This window comes from Pleurodeles waltl, chromosome 1_2 (genome assembly GCF_031143425.1).
Source record: "Pleurodeles waltl isolate 20211129_DDA chromosome 1_2, aPleWal1.hap1.20221129, whole genome shotgun sequence".
Lineage (NCBI taxonomy): Eukaryota > Metazoa > Chordata > Amphibia > Caudata > Salamandridae > Pleurodeles > Pleurodeles waltl.
The window spans coordinates 484,873,375-484,892,715 of record NC_090437.1 but is presented as its reverse complement, the minus strand read 5'-3'; the positions used below and the strand labels follow the sequence as shown (position 1 = coordinate 484,892,715).

The 19,341-nt window shown below is 45.9% G+C and overlaps 1 protein-coding gene across 1 annotated transcript in view; it reads right to left on the bottom strand.

The window, feature by feature from the left end:
• The window catches only part of DKK2 (dickkopf WNT signaling pathway inhibitor 2), a 219,961-nt gene that overhangs the window by 12,004 nt on the left and 188,616 nt on the right, over positions 1 to 19,341 (bottom strand). Inside the window, exon 3 of the mRNA XM_069241195.1 lies at positions 15,310 to 15,456. Coding sequence (XP_069097296.1) covers positions 15,310 to 15,456 — 147 coding nt within the window. The remainder of the gene's footprint in view (positions 1 to 15,309; positions 15,457 to 19,341) is intronic.

Below are 19,341 nucleotides of genomic sequence, written 5' to 3'. Positions count from 1 at the left end.
ATTTTCTTACATTCTGTGCCTCTGTCTGTCTCTTAGTACACATCTGGGGTGGGTGACAGCTTGGCTTTGTGCATTCCTTCTAGACAGTCACACACAAGGGTGGCCGAGGTGTGACACTTACATCCTGATGGTCCATCACCAGTCTGATGGGGCTTCGGGAGCTAGATGGGAAGGAGGAGCTAACTCTTACACCTGAATAGGCTTGTGCCTGTCCCCACACAAAGAGCGGCATAACCCCCTGTAGAGTGTCTGGAGCCAAGGAAGGAAGGGCAGGGATCTTGTGCATTTCAAAAGCCTCTCTGAAGTCTCCCCTACTTTATAGGTTCAACTGGATACAAGTACTGGACCCAACTTAGTACACTTCTAGATCTGAGGACATTCTGCCAGGAGAAAGACTTCTGTGCTGCCAGGAGGGGCTGGCACTATGCAAAACTGTGTTGCTGTGTTGGCCTGCTGCCTCTTGCCTGGGAGTGAGGAGGACTGAACTTAACTCTCCATTACCTCACAAGAACCAAGTGACTCCAAGGGCTTGCCGGCTTGCTTCCTGTCTCGAAGTCTCAGGGACATCTAAGACTTCCTCCAGCATTGCTGTAGCTGCTGGCCTCTGCCAAGTGTGAGTAATGTCCTGCTATGAGGTGCCAATCTAGTCCTGGACCTTGAAAGGGGACTCTGCAGTTGTTCTTTGTCAAAAATGGACGCATTGCTGCCATTGCACCTGTCAGAACCGACGCATCACCTACATTCAGCAGACTCGACAATGACGCATCGCTTGGCAGAAAATAAAGCAAGATTGGTGAAGAATGCCCATACTATATGGATCTTCCTCTTTTGAAAGATTTCTAAGTCTGTTGCCTCCCAAGAATTCAGTATCATCAGTTCTGTAATGGTGGCTAGAGAGTTGTGTATCGTGCGCCAGTAGTGGGCGATATTAGGGCAAGACCAAAACATGTGTTGGAGGTCGGCCAACTGGGTCTGGCAACTGGGGCACATGAGATGGGCTGTTGGGAAAAAAACTATTTAGCCAAGCTTGTGTAAAGTATGCCCTATGCAACACCATGTACTGGATTTTTAAAAAATTTGTGTTACAGGACATATTCTGGGGGGATTCTAGGGATATGATCCATTCAGTGTCGTGAAGGGGGCATGCCAAGTCCAGATATTCTGGGGCAGTGTCAGGGGAGTCCCCTTATCTTCTCTTATTGCATTGTACAGACATGTCCCCTGGCGTCATCTTGCTCCCATGGTGTGTAGTGTGGTGTATTGGGGCACAAGTGAGGGCTCCTAGTCCATTGTGTACTATAGGCCCTGAATCATTGCCAGTAGCTGCCGATGTAATAGGAACTGGCCCGGTGGGATGTTGTGATCTCGGCGCAAGTGTGGTCAAATGTGATAAAGTGCCATTCTGATGCCATGTAGTGAACTGGTTGGCTGTGAAGGCTTCAAAAGGTCCCATTAGCCATTGGAGGGGACTAGTGGGGAAATAGGTAAACGCCTTTTTTGTGAGTTGGGTTATCTTGGCTAGGCACTTCCAGGCCACCCAAACATGGAGGGAACAGAGGCGATGCAGTCTTATGGTAGGTTGTAGCAGTTGGCAAAGGATATCCTAGGGGATGGGGGGTCACACCGAGTGCTTTTCTCATATAAATTCTTTCCCGCTCATCACAAAGAGAGCCACTGGTCCTGTGCTGCATGTAATTTGACTCAAAAGATGGAGCACCTAGCCTGCCCGACCCACCGGTAACTGGAGCTTGTTGAGAGCTACCTGCTATCATTTGCCATCCCACAGTAGGTCTCCCAGCATCTGGTCTAGGTCCCGGAAAAACTGCTGGTGGGGTACACCAGTTTGTTGAAGAAATAATATAAGAAATGGGGAAGGACAATCATTTTTGAAAGGGCAATTTTGCTTGTGAGGGCGAGTGACAGGTGTTGCCAGAATCGCTCTTAGGATTTGAGAGTGGTAAATGCCTGTTTTAAGTTATAGTCAAGAAAAGCCTGATTTTGAGGTAGCAGACCGCTACTGTCATCCAGGCTAGTGGCTTGCCTCCCAGGTGTAATGCCTCGAGGAAGTGTGTCCCACTGAAATTGGAAGATGTACGATTTTCCCCAGTTCACCCGGAGGCCCGCCATCTCCTCGAAGTCCCGGAAAGCTGCAGATATTGACTCCATGTCTGCTGCTGCATCCTAAACGTACAGCAGCAGATCACCTGCGTGCAATTACATATCATGAGTAGTGTTGTCTAGTGTTGCCAAGGCCGGGGCAGAGGGAGAGGCAGAAGAAGAGGCAGAGGCAAACGTGTGCAATGGTCCAGAGAAGAACCACAAATGGTCACCAGGAGCCAGGGCAAGCACCAGCCCCCGAAAACTTAGTAGTAAACCTTTCCACAAGAACTCTCACAGACATGGAGATAACAGCACTTAATCGAGGTTTAGGGTTTGTCCCTACTCCATCTGAGGATCTTTTTCGACTTAATTGCGAACTGTCACAATTTTTTCGCAAAATCCGACTGCAATTCTATTTTGACGACCGCCCAGTGAATAGCACACCGGGGGACTCTGGGCTTAGACCCAAATCCACATTTGTCCCCCCTCTGTCGGCTGTCCCCTGCGAAGTTCAAACATTTGAAAAGGCTGTTCTTGCGGATCTCACATCTATACGCCCGCAACGTCCTTTCATCAACATCTCGACTATCGAGAAGAAGGCTCTTGAGGGATTGTCTAACGATAATTCCGTCGTTATAAAACAAGCTGACAAGGGAGGCGCTATTGTTCTAATGAACACTGACGACTATCGCAAGGAATGCCTACGCTTGCTAGGGGATGAGACCTACTACGCCTTGATTCCGCGTGACCCTAGCTCAAAACTTCAAACTCAGATAAGGGTTATGATCTCGGAGGCATCCAACAATGAATGGATCACCCCTAAAGAAGCTTCTTTCCTAGATGCAACCAATCCGGTAACTCCCTATTTCTATTGCTTACCTAAAATCCACAAAGGTACACAATTCCCTCCGGGGCGACCAGTTGTGTCTGGGATTGGTTCGATCCTTGAGCCCTTATCGATCTTTTGCAATCACTTTCTACAACCACTTGTAAAGGGCTCCTCCACTTATTTACAGGACACTAAAGACGTATTAAATCTGATTGAGACTATTAATAACACAGGAGATGTCCAAGCACTAATTACTATGGACGTGGAGGCTCTCTATACTAATATACCCCAAGATGCAACTCTACAGGTAGTGGAATCTCTACTACAGCACAATAGTGACAATTTGACATCACCCTTTGCATTTATCATGCAATGTGCCACATTAGCAATGAAAGAAAATTCCTTTCGCTTTGAAGATCAATTTTATCATCAGATTAGAGGTACTAGCATGGGAAGTACCTTTGCTCCCAGCTTGGCATGCCTCTATATGTAGAACTTTGAAAAATAATTCATTTTACCAGCTTCTAATCCTTTCACCGATAACATAAAATTGTGGCGTCGGTACATTGACGACATCTTGGTTGTATGGCAAGGCCCTTTGGCTACAGCTAGTTCACTGACCGAGTGGGTAAACACACTAAACCCATATTTGAAATTCACTTCTACGGTGTCGGATAAGGAGGCTCATTTTTTGCACTAGATGATTACAATTGAACAGTGGAAATTATTAACCTGTACTTACCAAAAACCTACAGTTCGCAACAGCCTGCTAATGTACGAGAGTCATCATCCTAAATCCCTCCGTGACAACTTACCATTTGGCCAATTCTTGCGACTACGACAAAACTGTTCCTCAATACAGGAATACAATACCCAAGCAGATGATCTTCAAACAAAACTTCTTGAACGACATTATCCCCAACACGTCATCAACCGAGCTCGTAAGAGAGCAAGGAACAATAATCGTGACTCTCCACTTCAAACTAATACTAGAGTCACGAATAGAAGGTTGACTTGTGTGTCTACTTTCACCCCACTATCTAACCAGATAAAAAAAACTGATCATCAAAGGTGGCCTATCCTCAACAGTGGGGGCAATACCATTCCTAGGCCCCTATTTGCATTCAAACGATCTAAAAATATTAAAGATCTGATAGTCCATACCCGTCCAAAAGACACATTGCGAACACAGACACAAACTACACTCTGGAACCTTCCACCTGTAACTGGACATTATCCCTGTGGACACTGTAATGTCTGTCAATTGACTAGCCCCAACAAAACTTTAGATTTGGCACCTATAGGCCAATGGCACCTGACAAAACACACGAATTGCAACACTAAAAACTGCATTGACATGATTACGTGTCCATGCGGGCTACGTTATGTGGGCATGACTTCTAGACCAGTTAAAATACGAATTAACGAGCATAGGAGCAACATCAGGTGTGGGCGCATTACAACAAAATTATGCGCACACTTCCTAGATGCCCCCCACAGTCCCGATGATTTAAGTTGGGTTGTACTTGACGCCCCTAGAATCACTACTGACTCTCCACACTCCTTGTTCAGACTGGAACAACGGTGGTTTTTCAAGCTTCATACTGATACAGATGGGTTGAATGATGCCATTCCCTGGACTACATTGTCCGCCTAATCAACCCCTTTTAAGGATTTACCATCGAGTATTCAGTATCTTCAATCTATATTTGTTCTGTTTTTCACTTTTTATTTCCATCCTAATTGGACTGACTGTGAAAGACTATGGTTTTAGGGAGCCCCATTTTATGTATTACTCTGTGGCCCATACCTTTCTTTTGTCTACTAGGGCGGTTATTTCCGGCTTCCCACTCCAAACCACTCATTGTATTAACTGACATAACTCACTATCCAGTTCCAGCCCTTCCAAGATGGCCGACGATGTTTTTAGTCCATTGTTTGTTTTGACTACCACCCACGAGGCTATTGGAGTAATGCTCGTTCTAGTCTATTATATCTCTGTTCACAAAGATTGCCGCCGTAATTTTGCTTGAGTCCTTCTTTTATTTCTGAGACCTGTTCCTGGAGTGTAGTCCTTCTACAGTTTTGACCACCCTCTCCCATTTTTGCCAGGAAAACTTCTCTTTAAAAGACTCGCACAGAGTCGGGAAGTTGTCTTTTCGGGAGAGCACGTCAGGGTAGGTTCCCCTGCAGACTGCCGTCATCCACAAAGTAAGTGACCTCGCGTTTGTGTGTTTATCGCTTTTTTCGGTTACTTATTTACTCTGGGGACGTATATTGAGCTCAACTAATGACATCTCTCAAAGTATTAACAGACTTAGGTCGGGGTAATCCCTTAATATTCTATGGATAACCATGCTTTGCCAGTGTGTTTTTGCCTTTGTAAATCACCACGCAGACTATTACACTCTGCTACAGTACTCACCAAGCCTTTTTAGAAATATTTTCTGTTGTAAAACTGTTTTATCCCTCCCAGTTTTCCTTCAACAAATGTCATAAATGCTAGTGACGAGTCTGTGTATGAATTTCCAAGTGACACGGACTAATAATGTGCTTGATGTTCATAATCAAATTAACCAACCGACCTCTAGTAGTGAATGTGACTGTTTTGGTTCTGATTGATTACACTGCATTCATGGTGTCTGCTTTACCACTTTATTAGTAGTGACCGCTTTCGGCATGCCACTTCCCAAGGGGCCCCCCATGTACCAAGGGATGGTAAGCATATTGTCTTATTATGTTTTTACACAACTGGTTACCACACACTGTTGTGTCACGGGTGTCCTTCCTTATTTTTCCGTGTGTTTTGATCAAAATGATTTGTTTGTATTTTTCTAGGGCGACCATTAGAAGTTTCTGACAATTAGTGAACTTCAATGTAAGTGACTATATGATTTGTTTGACATTTTTGCAAACTTTCGGTAATATAGACAGGAGAAGTCTTATTATGTATTGGTCCTGAAGAAGCGTCATAGGATCTTGTTAGACCACTGTACGCGAAACATGTTGACCATGTCCTAGGAGCCCGACGATAATCTCCTTAAGCTCCAGCACCATGCAGAAAGTGGTTGAGCATTATTCCTCATTTTACACTTTCCTTCTGTTTTTAATCTTGGTCCCGGTCTTATTCCATTGATTAATTAAATTGACTCGCTCCTATTAAGACTGGGAACCAATTTTAGCTTTCACTCTCCTGCCAGGATTAGCGCCTGACCGCAACACCAGGTCTTGTAGTGTCCGCTACCACGGCTGCTACCTAAAAGATCTCCGGCAAAGAGCCCCCTTACGGGGAGCCCGTCAGACATTGCAGCGCCGGTCTGACGAGGAGCTACCCGATGATGAAGCATGACATCCTCTCGGATGTGTGAGGGCTCTTGCTCCTGAACTTTAATGTTCCCCTAGTGATTATATTTTTCCATTTGGAACAGTGTACACCTTTTTTGTATGTCTAGAGGAATGCCCCAGTGTAGGTAGGCCTTCCAGCCAAAGACAGTGTGCCAACAGCTCCTTGGCGAACGGCAAAAAGGATTGGTGATAAGGTGCAGTCCTGACATGTACTGCGGCTGGTGGGGAAGGGAAGTGAGATCAGGCAGCGGATACATGCCTGGGAGACTGGTTTGTTATACAGCAGCGTTGTGTATGTCAGAAGGTGTCTACTGAGGGCAGCCAGGTGCAGGACTTTAAAAAGGTAGTCCCAGGATAGAGAATTGAAGGCCTTCTCGAGGTCCAGTATTAGGCATGCTTCAGGGTAGCCAGTGATGCCTGGTCCATTAAATACAAAAGCCTTCTGATATTATTGGACGTCCTGTGGCCCAGGTCGAACTCACTTTGGTCAAGGGCAGGCAAATCGTTTAGATAGCGCTAGGCAAGTATTTTGCCAAGTATGTTGTAGTCTGCGCTCCGGATGGCTATCGGGTGATATGAGGATAGCCGGGTGGGGTCCCTGTCTGGTTTCAGGAGGGAAACAAGAAAGGACTCCTGGTGGGAGGTTGAGATTGCTCCAGTAGTGAGTGCTTCGTGGGAGACTTCCACCAATTTGGGGGTGAGGTGTGTTGAGAAGCTATTGTAGTTCTTTATTGGGAGGCGATCCAACCTGGGAGTTTTGTTACGGACCAAGTCTTGTATCTTCTTCTTTACCACAGCCACCATGATTAGCTCATCCAATTCTTCACGTTCAATGGCATTATTAGAGAGCAATAGGAGAGGGGCAAGGAATGGCTCAATCATCCTGGGGGTGGAGTGGGAGATGGCCTGCACAGTACTCAGTACTGAGTAATAATGGCTGAACACCTTAAATATTGCCAGTTGGGAATGTACGATAGGGCCTGTGCCTAGGGCTATTACTGTTATTGAAGGTGCGTAGTCTCTTGGCATGTGAGCCATGCAAATAGGCAGCCAGGTTTACCTACCATAGTGTGAATTCGGGCAATGTATGTGGCATAGTTATAGCAGCAGAGGCGCTCTATCAGGGTGGTGTGCCGTGCTATGTGGACTGCCAGTGCCCGGCGTGTAGCATCATCCAGAGGGGCGTGGTTGTCAAGGTCTGCTGGTGCCTCGTTGGTGTCTTTAAGGTCCCAACCAGTTCAAGGTGGACCCCGGCTATGTTCTGGATGCAAAGTCCTCTAGTGACTACCTTAAAGAAGTCCCATTCTATTGCATGAGTGGTAGCTGTAGAGTGGTTCTCAGAAATAAACTGACCAATTTGGCTTATTTGGGCATTGCAGAGTAGCAGGTTGTACAGAGTATCTTGAGGCTGAACCAGCTGGGGACCGGTTGGTGTGGCAATCCCCACTCCACATCCACGATATGGGCGGCGTGCTCAGAGAGGACATGGCCTAAATGTGTGAGTCGCGGGAGCACGATAGTGGAGCATAGGACACAGACCAGATTGTCATATAAGTCATATGGGACTGAATCGTGGGAGTCTTGAAAGAGGAGTGGGTTGTGGGCCCTCCAGGTGTCAAGAAAAGACCATTGCTGAACCCAGCAGGAGTATTGCTGTGAGTGTGGTGATGAGACTGGTCAAGGGAGAGAACTAGGATATTTCTCTAACCACTTCACTAGCAGCCAAGAGATACCTGTAGGAGGCTGCCTCACCATATGGTGTATACCCATAGGTGAGGCACCCTGAACTGAGTCCAGGCTACCCTTAGTGATAGTGTATGCGGTTCTAAATAACCACAGCTCTCAAAAAAGTAGCTGTGGAGAGCACCTATGGCTTATCCTGGAGGGGGTAAAGCGGTTGCAAATACCACACAAGTCAGTCAGTGATGTACACAGAGGAAAGAACCACACCAGTGTTAGAAAAATATGTTATATTTATTGTAACACACACTCTAGAACTAACTTTGGTATATCCCCTAACCGCAAATATGAATATAGAAAAATATAATTAGTAACAGGTAAGTAAAGGCATAAAATAACATGGGCCTCTATTGGGGGGCAAACTATATAGTAAAAACATGGCATGCGAAAATCACTCCTAAACTACATTACCACCCGAGGACCCTTAGGACTGGGGAAGTACTAAACCCCCATAGGTAAGTAGGCAGGATTCCCTAGTCACCCATGTGCAGAGTTGTAATTCAAGGTCAGTGTCCATAGGATAACCTGGGAAATTTGCTGTTGGAATTTTCGCATTTTAGGACCCTTCCCAGAGGACCCCAAGGAAACCCATCGAAACAAGGGAAGTTGGTTAGTGCCCCCACCTGTGGATACCTGCTGAAGTCAAAGGAGACCTTGGTTGTCCAGCGGCTGTTGTGACCCATGGACCAGGTCAGTGGAACCCAGGCATGGATTTCTGAAGAAGAGGACCTAAGGAAAGAGGGGACAGAGTCCAGACCACCCAGAGGTCCCAGGCCACGCAGGACCGCAATGACCACCCTTCTCAGAGATGCTTTCCTGTTGGACAGTGGATAAAGAAGTGCAGCTGTGGAGTTCAGGCAAAGCAGGAAGATCCCAGGAGTTGTCTGCAGGCTGTCCCACACCGGTCGTCAAATTGTAGAGGGGTAGGTGGTCAGCAGGACCACCAACAAGCCTGGGCAAATGCAGGGAAGCATTGCAAGGAGTTTGCAGGAGTTGTGGAGACCAGCAAGGTCGAGGTGACCCAACCATGGCAGGTTTGTCGGGCCAGCCCACAGCAAGCAGGAGAGCTAGGAGGAATTGTTGGAACACCAAGATGGACCCTCTGGCGGCCAGCACAAGGAGTCACAGCGAGGCTTCAGCATCACAGCAAAGAGGGAAGCCCACGTCACAGGAGTTGCAGAGAAGGTGTTGTTCTTGAAACTGTCTTGTGCTGAAACTGCCAGACTAGACAGCGAACAAGCCTTGGCAAAGACAAACCAACGCGGTGGACAGGGGTTCTAGCCAAGCAGCTCCAGCTGGAGTTGTGTAATGCTGGAGGTTGGGGCTTCTTAGAGCTAGGAGGTCTCAGGACTGGAAAGCCAACACGCCTTGAGAATGACAAACAGACACAGTACACAAGGGTTCCAGCCAAGCAGCTCCAGTGAGGGAACTCAGACTTCCCAGTTGCGAGGGAGATAGGTCAGACCTCAGGAGAACCCAAAACCACCACCTGTGTTGTAGAGCCTTTGAGAGTCTGTCGGACCGCAGGATCCACAAACTGTTCATTGTTGTTGAGGTGCCTGCGGATGCAGGGGAGTGACCCCTGGGGTTCCTGCACTAGAGCAAACTGGTTTATGCAAAAAGGGCACCAAATGCACCCTTCAAAGCAGTCTGGTGGCACTCAGAGGCACCCCACCCCAGACAGTGACACCTATTACTATTACCAAAGGAGAGGTGGTCACACCTCTCTTTTACAGGAAATCCTTTGTTCTACCTTCCCCAGCCCAAGTTAAGCTCAGCAGCAGGAGGGCAGAAGAGTGTCTTGAGTTGGCAGCAGCACAAGCTGGCATGCAGACATTGCAAGACTGCACAGTCAGATATGGGGATCCCCTAGGGAATCCCCAGAGTACATGGGATCATGCAACTAACACTGGACTTGGTGTAGTTGCATGATTCCAACATGTTTGATACCAAACATGTCTATGTTTGGTAAAGCCATTATGTAGTTTGACATCTTGTGTTGACCAGTGCCCACTACATACTTTGAGATGGCTTCACCACACTTATAATTCCCAGGAAACGGAGTCTGAGGTTTGTAGGGGCACCTCTGCTCATGCAGGGATGCCCTCACACTAAGAACCATGCACCCTGCCCTTGGGCTGAAGGGCCTACCAAGGGGTGACTTATAGGATTAGAGTGCAGTGACCATGATATAAGGCCAAACTTATATCTGGGATGAAAGGTGCATGCCCATTTCACACAGGCTGCAACAGCAGGTCTGTAGATACCGTTTACATGGGTCCCCATGGGTGGCACAATATATGCTGCAGCCCATGGGGGACCCCTGGTGTACCAATGCCCTAGGTACCTGAGTACCATATACTAGAGACTTACATGGGCACACCAGTATGCCAATTGTGGGGTGTAAAAGTTACTTACCAACTCAATTTAGGTGACAGAGCACTGTCACTGGGTCCTGGTTAACAGGATCCCAGTGTACTACAGTCTAAACATATTGACACCAGGTAAAAAGTTGGGCCAACCATGACAGAAACATGCTACTTTCCTACAATACCCACCCACTGGGCTAGAAAAAAAGACCCAAAGCGGCACCTGTTCTATGTTTGGGGTGTAGATACTGCCTAGCAGTATGGAGTTGTCACCCAAACGACCCCTACGAAGACGTATTACCCCCTCTTGTCAATGACTGTGATTTGGGTTTGAAAGGGCGTGTCGGACAAATACAGATTAAAGTGCCCCATGCACGGGCAGAGTATGTTGTGCCATGAATCGTGCCCCTCCAACATTTACTAAGTCACTGGAGTTCACTGCCAGTAAGGTGGGTTTCCTGCAGGAAACTAAAATGTGACTGTTGTCGCGTGATGTAGGAGTACACTGAGTAGCAACAGCGCGCTGAATGTATGCCCCGCATGTTAAGTGTTAGGAATCAGGTGCAGGGTCATGGGGCCATGAGGTGATGTTGTGTAGGTATGCTGTGGGGAGGAACTGCAGGCAGGGGCAGACTGTGCCTAGTGTCCTTCCCTGTCTATGTGGGGGAGATGGTTCATCACTTGTGCTGTGGGGAAAACAACCATCTATATAACAGGTAAAATAACTCAAACAATAACAAAAGCCTGCAGCTGGTGGCTGCATGCCAAAACAGTCTATCATAAACCAGTTTGTGGATTGGGAGTTGGAGAACGATTGTCATGTATCAGAGGGGAGAAGGCAGTAGGAGGCGGGTGGAGATCCAAACCACGGTTTAGCTGGGTGACCAGTCCATCCATGATCTGGAGAGGGGCAGGATGGCAGTTATCCAATACATAAGCTGGGGTGTCCCCAGCCAGGGTCCGTCCCATCACGGGGAGCTGAGAGCGAATGAGCGGCCGGCCACCACTGCCAGCTCCATTAGATGCCTGTCGAAGGGCCATTAGATCATGTTGTACACTATTTGGTGTGTGACTCGAGGGCCCAGAAAACAGCCCCACTAGGCCCAAGGTGCCAGAAGCAGTCCCATCCTCACTTATGGCCAAGCTGGAGTCAGATTCCAGAAGTGGTGAGGAATGGCTAATTGTGTGCACCGCTGCAATGGCTGACTGTTGATTCTATTTCAGTTTCTGCTATAAGAATGCCCCGTGAGCCCCCTCAGTTTTATTACATGGCCGACCCCCCGCACCCCACCCCCCCAACCCCATGGCTGATCCAGGAAGATGTATTGTCCCTGTCTGTGGTGGGGCATAGGCCCTCCTCAGGTGGTTTTCCACCCAGTCCCAAGCCAATGTGGGCTCTGTAAAAAAGTAGGTGTGTTGTTCATAAATGGATTTTAGCTTCGCTGGATAGAGCAATGAATATTGGATGTGGAGATCCCAAAGATGGCAATTCATGCTGAGAAAGGAGGAATGTTGGCGTTGAATCAGCATGGTGTAACCGGGAAAAATTTAAATCTGGCTGTTTTTGTATTCAAGCGATGTCTGCCTAGCCACCTGCAGGATAGCTTCTCTGTTTTTGTAATGAAAGAGTTTGATGACCAGAGGACAGAGGGGTGCTTTCACAGAGTTTGCTGTGCTGGCACGCAATGCGCCCTTTCCAGGGAAAAGTAAGAAACGAGTGATGGAGCCGGTGTAAAGGATTTTACCCATTTCTCCAGGAGCTCGAACATCGAGCAGGAATGCTCAGCCACCTCTGGCAGTCCAACCACTTGTTAATTATTTAGTCGAGTAGTCCCCTTGACATCTTCCACCCAAATTTCAAACCAATGCACTCTTTCGAGGAGATCCACAAGTATTTTTCTCGGTCTGCTAATTGTGCCTTTATGTCATCAATGGAGCTTTCTGTGTCTGTAAACCTGGATGTCAGCTTCAGTGGATTGTCACAAAGCAGGCCGAACTCCCTTCAAAGCTCTTCTATTCTGGAATTCCACGGATGAATGAGAGGTCTTAATCATGTGCAAGATAGCATCCGATTTGTTTGGGGGTTCTGGGACTGGGCGGGGTGTGAGTCTCCTGGTGCTGTTCGGTCTGGGAACCAGGGCATGGATGAGGAGGGCTGGGATTGCCTTTTAGTTGATTTTTGGTGGCCCATGCCGGTTGATAGTGACAATGGCCTGTTGGTGGGTGTTGGGAGGGGTACATCTTATCTCCAGACCTGGTAGTATCCGCCTTTGTGGCTTTGGGTAGATGACTGACTGGGTCTTCAAGGGGTCTCTGTGGGAAGTCCAAGGATGGCCGTCTCCTCAGGGTCACCACTCTCGTCTCAGAAGTGGTAGCATGAGAGGAATTGAAGGGAGACGATTTCTGGGAGCTCCTGTGGTGTGGGACTCTCCCCTCTGCAATTCAGTCTGCTCCTCTGTGCTCCAGGTTCCAACCCTGGCCCATTAGAGGATTGATGATCATGGCGCAAATGTGGTGGAGCTACTGGTTCCTCCCTCAGGGGAACACAGTTTGCAGTTCTCAAGGCTCACTGGCTCTATGATGGGGACACACTAGCCCTCTCTTTATGTAGTAAGTGAAGTCGACAGCAGGAGGCAGTGAGGATTAGAGGATGTGGACTGCCCCTGGTGGGGTCATGTCATCCCTTGCTTGTCGCCGCATCTTGGCAATATTCCTGTATGTAGGTGCTCCCACACGGTGTCTCTTTTGTGCCCATCACTTAATCTCCAGGCACAGGCCAAAGGTCAAGAAAGAGGTGGTGGTGAGACCATATGTTTTGCTTCCTTGGGTTGGGTACGGTAGTCTCTCCCCTGAGTCAGTTTGAGGAAAGTACCCCGGGGCCCGGGCTTTGCTAAATGGGCACACAAAGCCACGTGCTCGCTCAGCAGGGGCCTTCAACAACTGAGGTGGGCCCACCGGTTCTTCCCCAGTGCCTGTGGTGAAATTGCTGCAGCACCGTGAAGGTGCATGCACTCACAGGGCTCCAGGATGCTTTAAGGGAAAAGGGTGGGGCCCCCACACCTGTCACCAACTGCTGAAATCCCCACTGGTCCGGGTGATGTGCGGTCCCTGGCCACAAACTGAAAGCTGTGGGGTCTGAGGTCACCCGTCCAGACCCAGTTCCTCCAGTTCTCCTGACGGCCTCAGCAGCAGTAGATGGGTCATGGTGGACCCCCTCCAGAAAGAGGCAGTGGGTGCCAGATGGCAGCAATGTTGTCTCTGTGCCATTGTTCCTTCATGCCATGGAGGCTCTTCACAGTTTAAAAGTAATGGGGGTGAGGCCTCCTGGACTCCCTCATGCAGGTGTGCAGTGGGCCTCACAGTGCCTTGTCCACTGGTCACAGCCCCCAGTCTTTGAGGTGTCAGGTGCTTTGTACTACGTACCAACTGCACGCCGATTGGCCCTGCCGCAATGTGAGGCCAGCTGAGACAGGCAAGCCCTGTGGCCCACAAACGCAGTTGCAGTGATGATGCCAATTGATGTGTGGTGGCCGCTTGCTGGGAATCCGTGGCTCCAGCCAGCTCCTGCTGTTGTCCTGACTCCTCAGAGCTACCCCAGCAGGGCGTTGATAGCTGTTATGGCCGAAGTTGGCAGGATTATGGTGGATTGCTCTGTCTGTTGGCCAGCAGCTCGGTTACTAGCTGTCCACCATCTTCTGTGGCTAAGCCACACCTCTCAAGCTAAAGAAACCTTTATTAGTGCTATCAGAATACTTTGGTATACCGTAGCAGGCAGTTTTTTTATCTAAGCTTTGCAGATGGATGTAGGACATGGGAAGCTGTCATACTTAAGTGATACAATTCTAGAGGTGCAGGAGCAGAATAGCTAGAGTATATGCAGAACACAACCTACTCAATTAACTAAGAAATCAGAATATTCCACGACAATGGGCGGGAGAAGTTGGTATTTTTTACACTGAAATCCAGCAATCAGATATTTGTTTTTTTGAGGCATAGCATATTCAAACAAATGCCAGGTTGCAGCCCGTGTCAAAAATAGTTTTTTTGTATCTGTTGCTTATACTATGGACCAAAGTGTCTGACATATAAAGAAGAGACATAGGCACATATGATGTGGCTTTGTCCAAACTTGCAACCCTAAGGAGAGGCTGACAATGGTGCTTTTTCATCCATCAGGACAAATAATTACTCTTATAATTGCCTTTGCAATGCTAGAAATAGACTTGAATCCAATGACTGAAAAGCAGAGAACTATGGTATTGCTATGTGCTCTCTAGCTGCCCAGACAATAATTGTAAAGAGATTAGAATGATTAATGGAACTCTTAGTATTGGGTAAAGGAGAGCATATCTGAAAACACTTTGTGTTTGGAAAAATGTAATTCACTGTGAACTTTTATCAGCAGCATTCTCCCAAAGCGAAGTATGCGTTCAGGTTCAGTAGTTTAGTGGGGAATAATGCACCATACGGTAGTGTCTGTAGGAAGAAGGGGTGAAATAAGTAACATTATTAGAATCTCTTTGCTGTTTATTAAAGTTGGAAATAATTGTGATTATGAATGTTTTTGCAACTTGTGATTTTGATCTACATGACCAACAAAAACAGAAAAAACAAATATTCGCTCAAGTACGCATTTGCTTCCCTCTTCTCTTCCTCTAGATTTGTAGTATGCGCACTATTTACTGCCAAAACATGTCTGTCTATCATACATGTGATTAGTTAGAGCTATGGGCTATATGGAAAAAGGGAAAGCTACTGAGAGAAGAGTAAAGTTACTATGCCATTTATTATAATTGTCAATAAAGCAAATGTATAAAGAAATAGAGATGGCTATACATATACAGGGGTGAGCTAAAGAGCCGATGATTCTTATTTAACTATTTATTTCTATCAACTGTCTGTATGACCTTCAGAATTAAACCTTACCTTTTACATGCGGCATCTTGGGGTGATGTTTTCCCAGGTTCTGCCATCCAAGGTCCTTGTGGTTCAGTGGGTCGTTTTGTTTGGTGCGTTCTTCCAGAGCTGGGATGTGTGCTGACAGGATAGTTTCAACTACTGGTATGCAAATGCCTTCGAAAAAAACAAAATGTATAAAATATAAAACGGTCTAATCCTACCGACCTCACAATAATAAATCATCGGTTGTAATGTGACTTATCAGATATTAGTAACATTATTAGGCAATCTAGTGTATTGCTTTTAATTGGAAATGTTATGGTTACTGTGAGATATACTGTATGCAGGCTTCACGTACATTGTGCTGCCTGCAAGAGAATGCATCCTATCAGTGCTGTATCGAGAACCCTTTTACTTTACAGGCCAGATTTCAGGAAACCCCCAAAGCAGACATCAACAGTCTGCCCAAAAAATCATGCTTTTTATTCTGCCCAGCATATTTAGTCTTATACTGCCTTACAGAACTCTGTGTAGAAAGACACTTCCTTGAGAAAGTGCAGTTTCTCCACAATTTATAAGAATGCAGTGTTTTATACAAAACTACTAATTTGTGACTTTCTACCTAATAATAGTCAAATGGAGGAATTCAAAGCACGCTTGACAAACACTGAAGCACATTAACCAAATAGAGAAACGTGTTAGAACACGATGGATGCATATGAACCTTGGTTATTTGTTGCTGCATTTTGGTACAAAGTAATAACATTCCTTCAACATCCGTTGGAACTACTGGTGATTGGCATTCTGTTACACTAAACAAATTAAATCCATTAAAACAGTATACTATTAATGGCCCGCCAGAGCACATTGTTTGCTTTGCTGTCAAATAGTACTTTTGATCAAACATGAAGGATTGGTGTGCAGTCTGATTGGCTAGCACAAGTGACAAGATACCTAACTTCAACAATAACAGCACAAAAAACTGAAACTAGAAAACGTGTACGTTTTAAAAACACATAACCTGATTGTGTGAAACCAGATTCAGTGACTTTACAGCACCTATGAAGCATCTGTCAAGAAAGCCACTTGTTCCCAGTCCTCGCAGTGCACTTCAGATACAACATGTCAAACAAAGAACTCTTCTGAATCATCTGAGATGCATGAGCCAACTTGATAGTAGTGGTGGCCATCGGGCAAAAAGATTGCTACCACTGTTACAGGTATGCTATAACAATATTTTTGGTTCCACACTCTCTCTCTTTTTCACTATTCATTGGGCAGCTTTCAAAGAAAATCAACTGTCATACGTCTGTTTACTTTGTGAGACAAATCATTAAAACATTCAGGAGAGCCATCATCACATTTTTTGTCTACATTGTCAGTATCTGTTAATATGAGGGGAGCCAAGGCTTTATTTCTAATATAGATGTCAATGGAGCATATGCAACCCTCCTGAGTACGTAGAGCAGGATAAGAATAACAATACTGACAATTATCTCTATATTCATTCTCATTCCATTGAATGTGCCCTTTATCCAAGCCCATGTACTCCATCCATCAAGACAAACTTATCTCATGTTTGGGTAACTGCTTGACAAGATTACAGATGTGATAAATCTGGTCATGTATACTCCATGAAACATTTGGCAAACAGCACTTGGATCCTACCATGGCACAAACTCCTCCTTTTGCAGCCAGGACAAAATCAAGAGCCATTCAGCATTTCAAAAGGTCAGTCCTTCGAGCTTCTAAATGATCAGAGATTAATTCTAACACTACAGAGATAGAATTGGCAACTTCTTCTAAAACCGTAGCCATCAATTGAATTTCTAGGTTTGTTAGCCCTGTTCCATACAAAAGGGATAGGATAGCAATGAAATATCCAGTTTCAGATATCTCCCTAGGCGACTTTTCTGGTGTGGCAACTTAGCAGGAGTGTGCTGTGTGGTAGGGATAATGTTGCAGAATTCTTGGATAGCCAGGTTTAGGCTTAGTTGCCACAACAACTAAGTACTAGATTGTTCTTCGGAGCAACAGCGATAACAAACGGCTTGCACTGGAATTTCAAATAAGGATCAAGTGGGGAATTAGGTAGTGCTGCAAAAACACAAATCTGAGTCACTGTGGCCTACATAGTTGCACCCATTTCAAGTTTCACAAGAAAATTAACAGGCATTGTCAGCAAGGTAAAAAATAGGGCATGACATCTTGATTTAGTAAAAGGCAGCTATCCACTTTTAAGGGTATATGAGTAGAAGCATTTCCACTTGAGAAATAGAAAGTGCCCATGCCAATAATTGGTGACATTTTTCATTAAAAGGAGCTGGGATCATAGGCTTTAAGTATTGCCCATCAGTGTGCACAAATTCATGCAAGGGAAGGGAAAGGTTAGGACTGTATTGTCAATTTCTGGGTATGGAGGTGCAGGCATGGAGGAGACAGACAGGTCACCTGCCACCTGGTTCTTTTAAGCAGTGCCACACAGAACAAAACAACAAGGCTTGCAGCAAGGAATGCCGGCCACGACCATCATGAAATTAAGTAAACAGGACTCTTCCAACTACCTAGGAACATTGAGACCAGTCCAAGACCTCAAATCTCTGAGCAAGGTTATCAGGATGCAGATATTCAAAATGAAGAAGGATGCGCTTTATGGCTAACATAGACCTCAAGGACGCCAATTTTTTCACCATGATAACAAAGAGACACCAGAAATACATGCGGTATGTGGTAAGTCAAATTATCAGTTTGGGGTGTTGCCATTTGGGACAAGGTCAGCATCAAAAGTTTTTGCTAAATGTCTTGCTATGGATAAAAAATCTGAAAAAGCAGGGGATAAATCTGTACCCATACCTGGAAAAGTGATTGATAAAGGAGAGCTCCCTAAAGAAATAACAAGACCCCATCCAGGAAGCGATACAAACCGTGCATAGTCTGGGTTTCTTACTAAACATGGAGGATTACTCAATTTACGTGAGGAAGAGAGTTTCCCTAGGTAGCTACTCTGAACTCAAATTGGAAAGTAAAAACAAGCAGTGTCAAAGCCAATAGGTCTTACCTATGCAAGACCTTTTGGCTTTGCCAATGTGTTTTTGCCATTTTGTTCACCAGAGTGGCTGCTGTCCAGTATGGCTCAAAGTTTGTGGCGTAGAGGTGAGTGGCAAGTCGAGTGGTGGAGAGGTGAGTAGAGATACATAGAGTGCAGTGACACAGTGTGGCATGAAGAGTCATGTACTGAGGTTGGTGGGTCATGGATTGCGGTTCGTGGGCTGTGATTGCAGTTGATGGGTCATGGATTGGGGTTTCTGGGTTATGGATTGGTGTTGGAGGGGGACTGTGGTTGGAGAGTCATAGAGTCGAGTATGCATGGTGTGATTGAAAACAAACCTGGACCCACATGACCCCAACAGCTTCAGACCAATTACAAATGTACCTTCCCTAGGCAAACTGATGGAAACAGCGGCATTCGCCCAGATGTCATAATTCATTGAAGATAACTCCATAATTTCAAACAATCAAACATGATTTTGCCCAGGAAGAGGTACATAATCTGTCCTCATTGCCATCTAGGATGACCTTAAAAACACATTATACCAGAATGGGGTCACTGTACCACTTCACAAGGACATCTCAGCTGCCTTCGACATACGTGACTATGACACTCTAATACAAAGATGCTGCGAAGTGGGCATAGACAGGACTGCTCTTGACTGGATCACATTAGTCCTTCAAAACAGAACAAATGTCATCCATACTCCCCCCTTTCTTATCCAAGCTGTAATTCACAAATGCAGGGATCCCTCAAGGCTCTATGTAGTTGTGTATCTATCTATAGCTATAAATATATATATATATATATATATATATATATATATATACACATATATATATATAACTTTAATTCTCCTGTAGAAGAAAAAGAAGAAAAAAAACACATTTGACTCTCTCCAGTGCACTTCTATGTCTCATCCTATAGCTCTCTCAATATATCCTCTAGCTCCCCTCTCTGACTCATTCCACACCTCATTCTACTACTATAATCTCCAAAACAAACCTTTC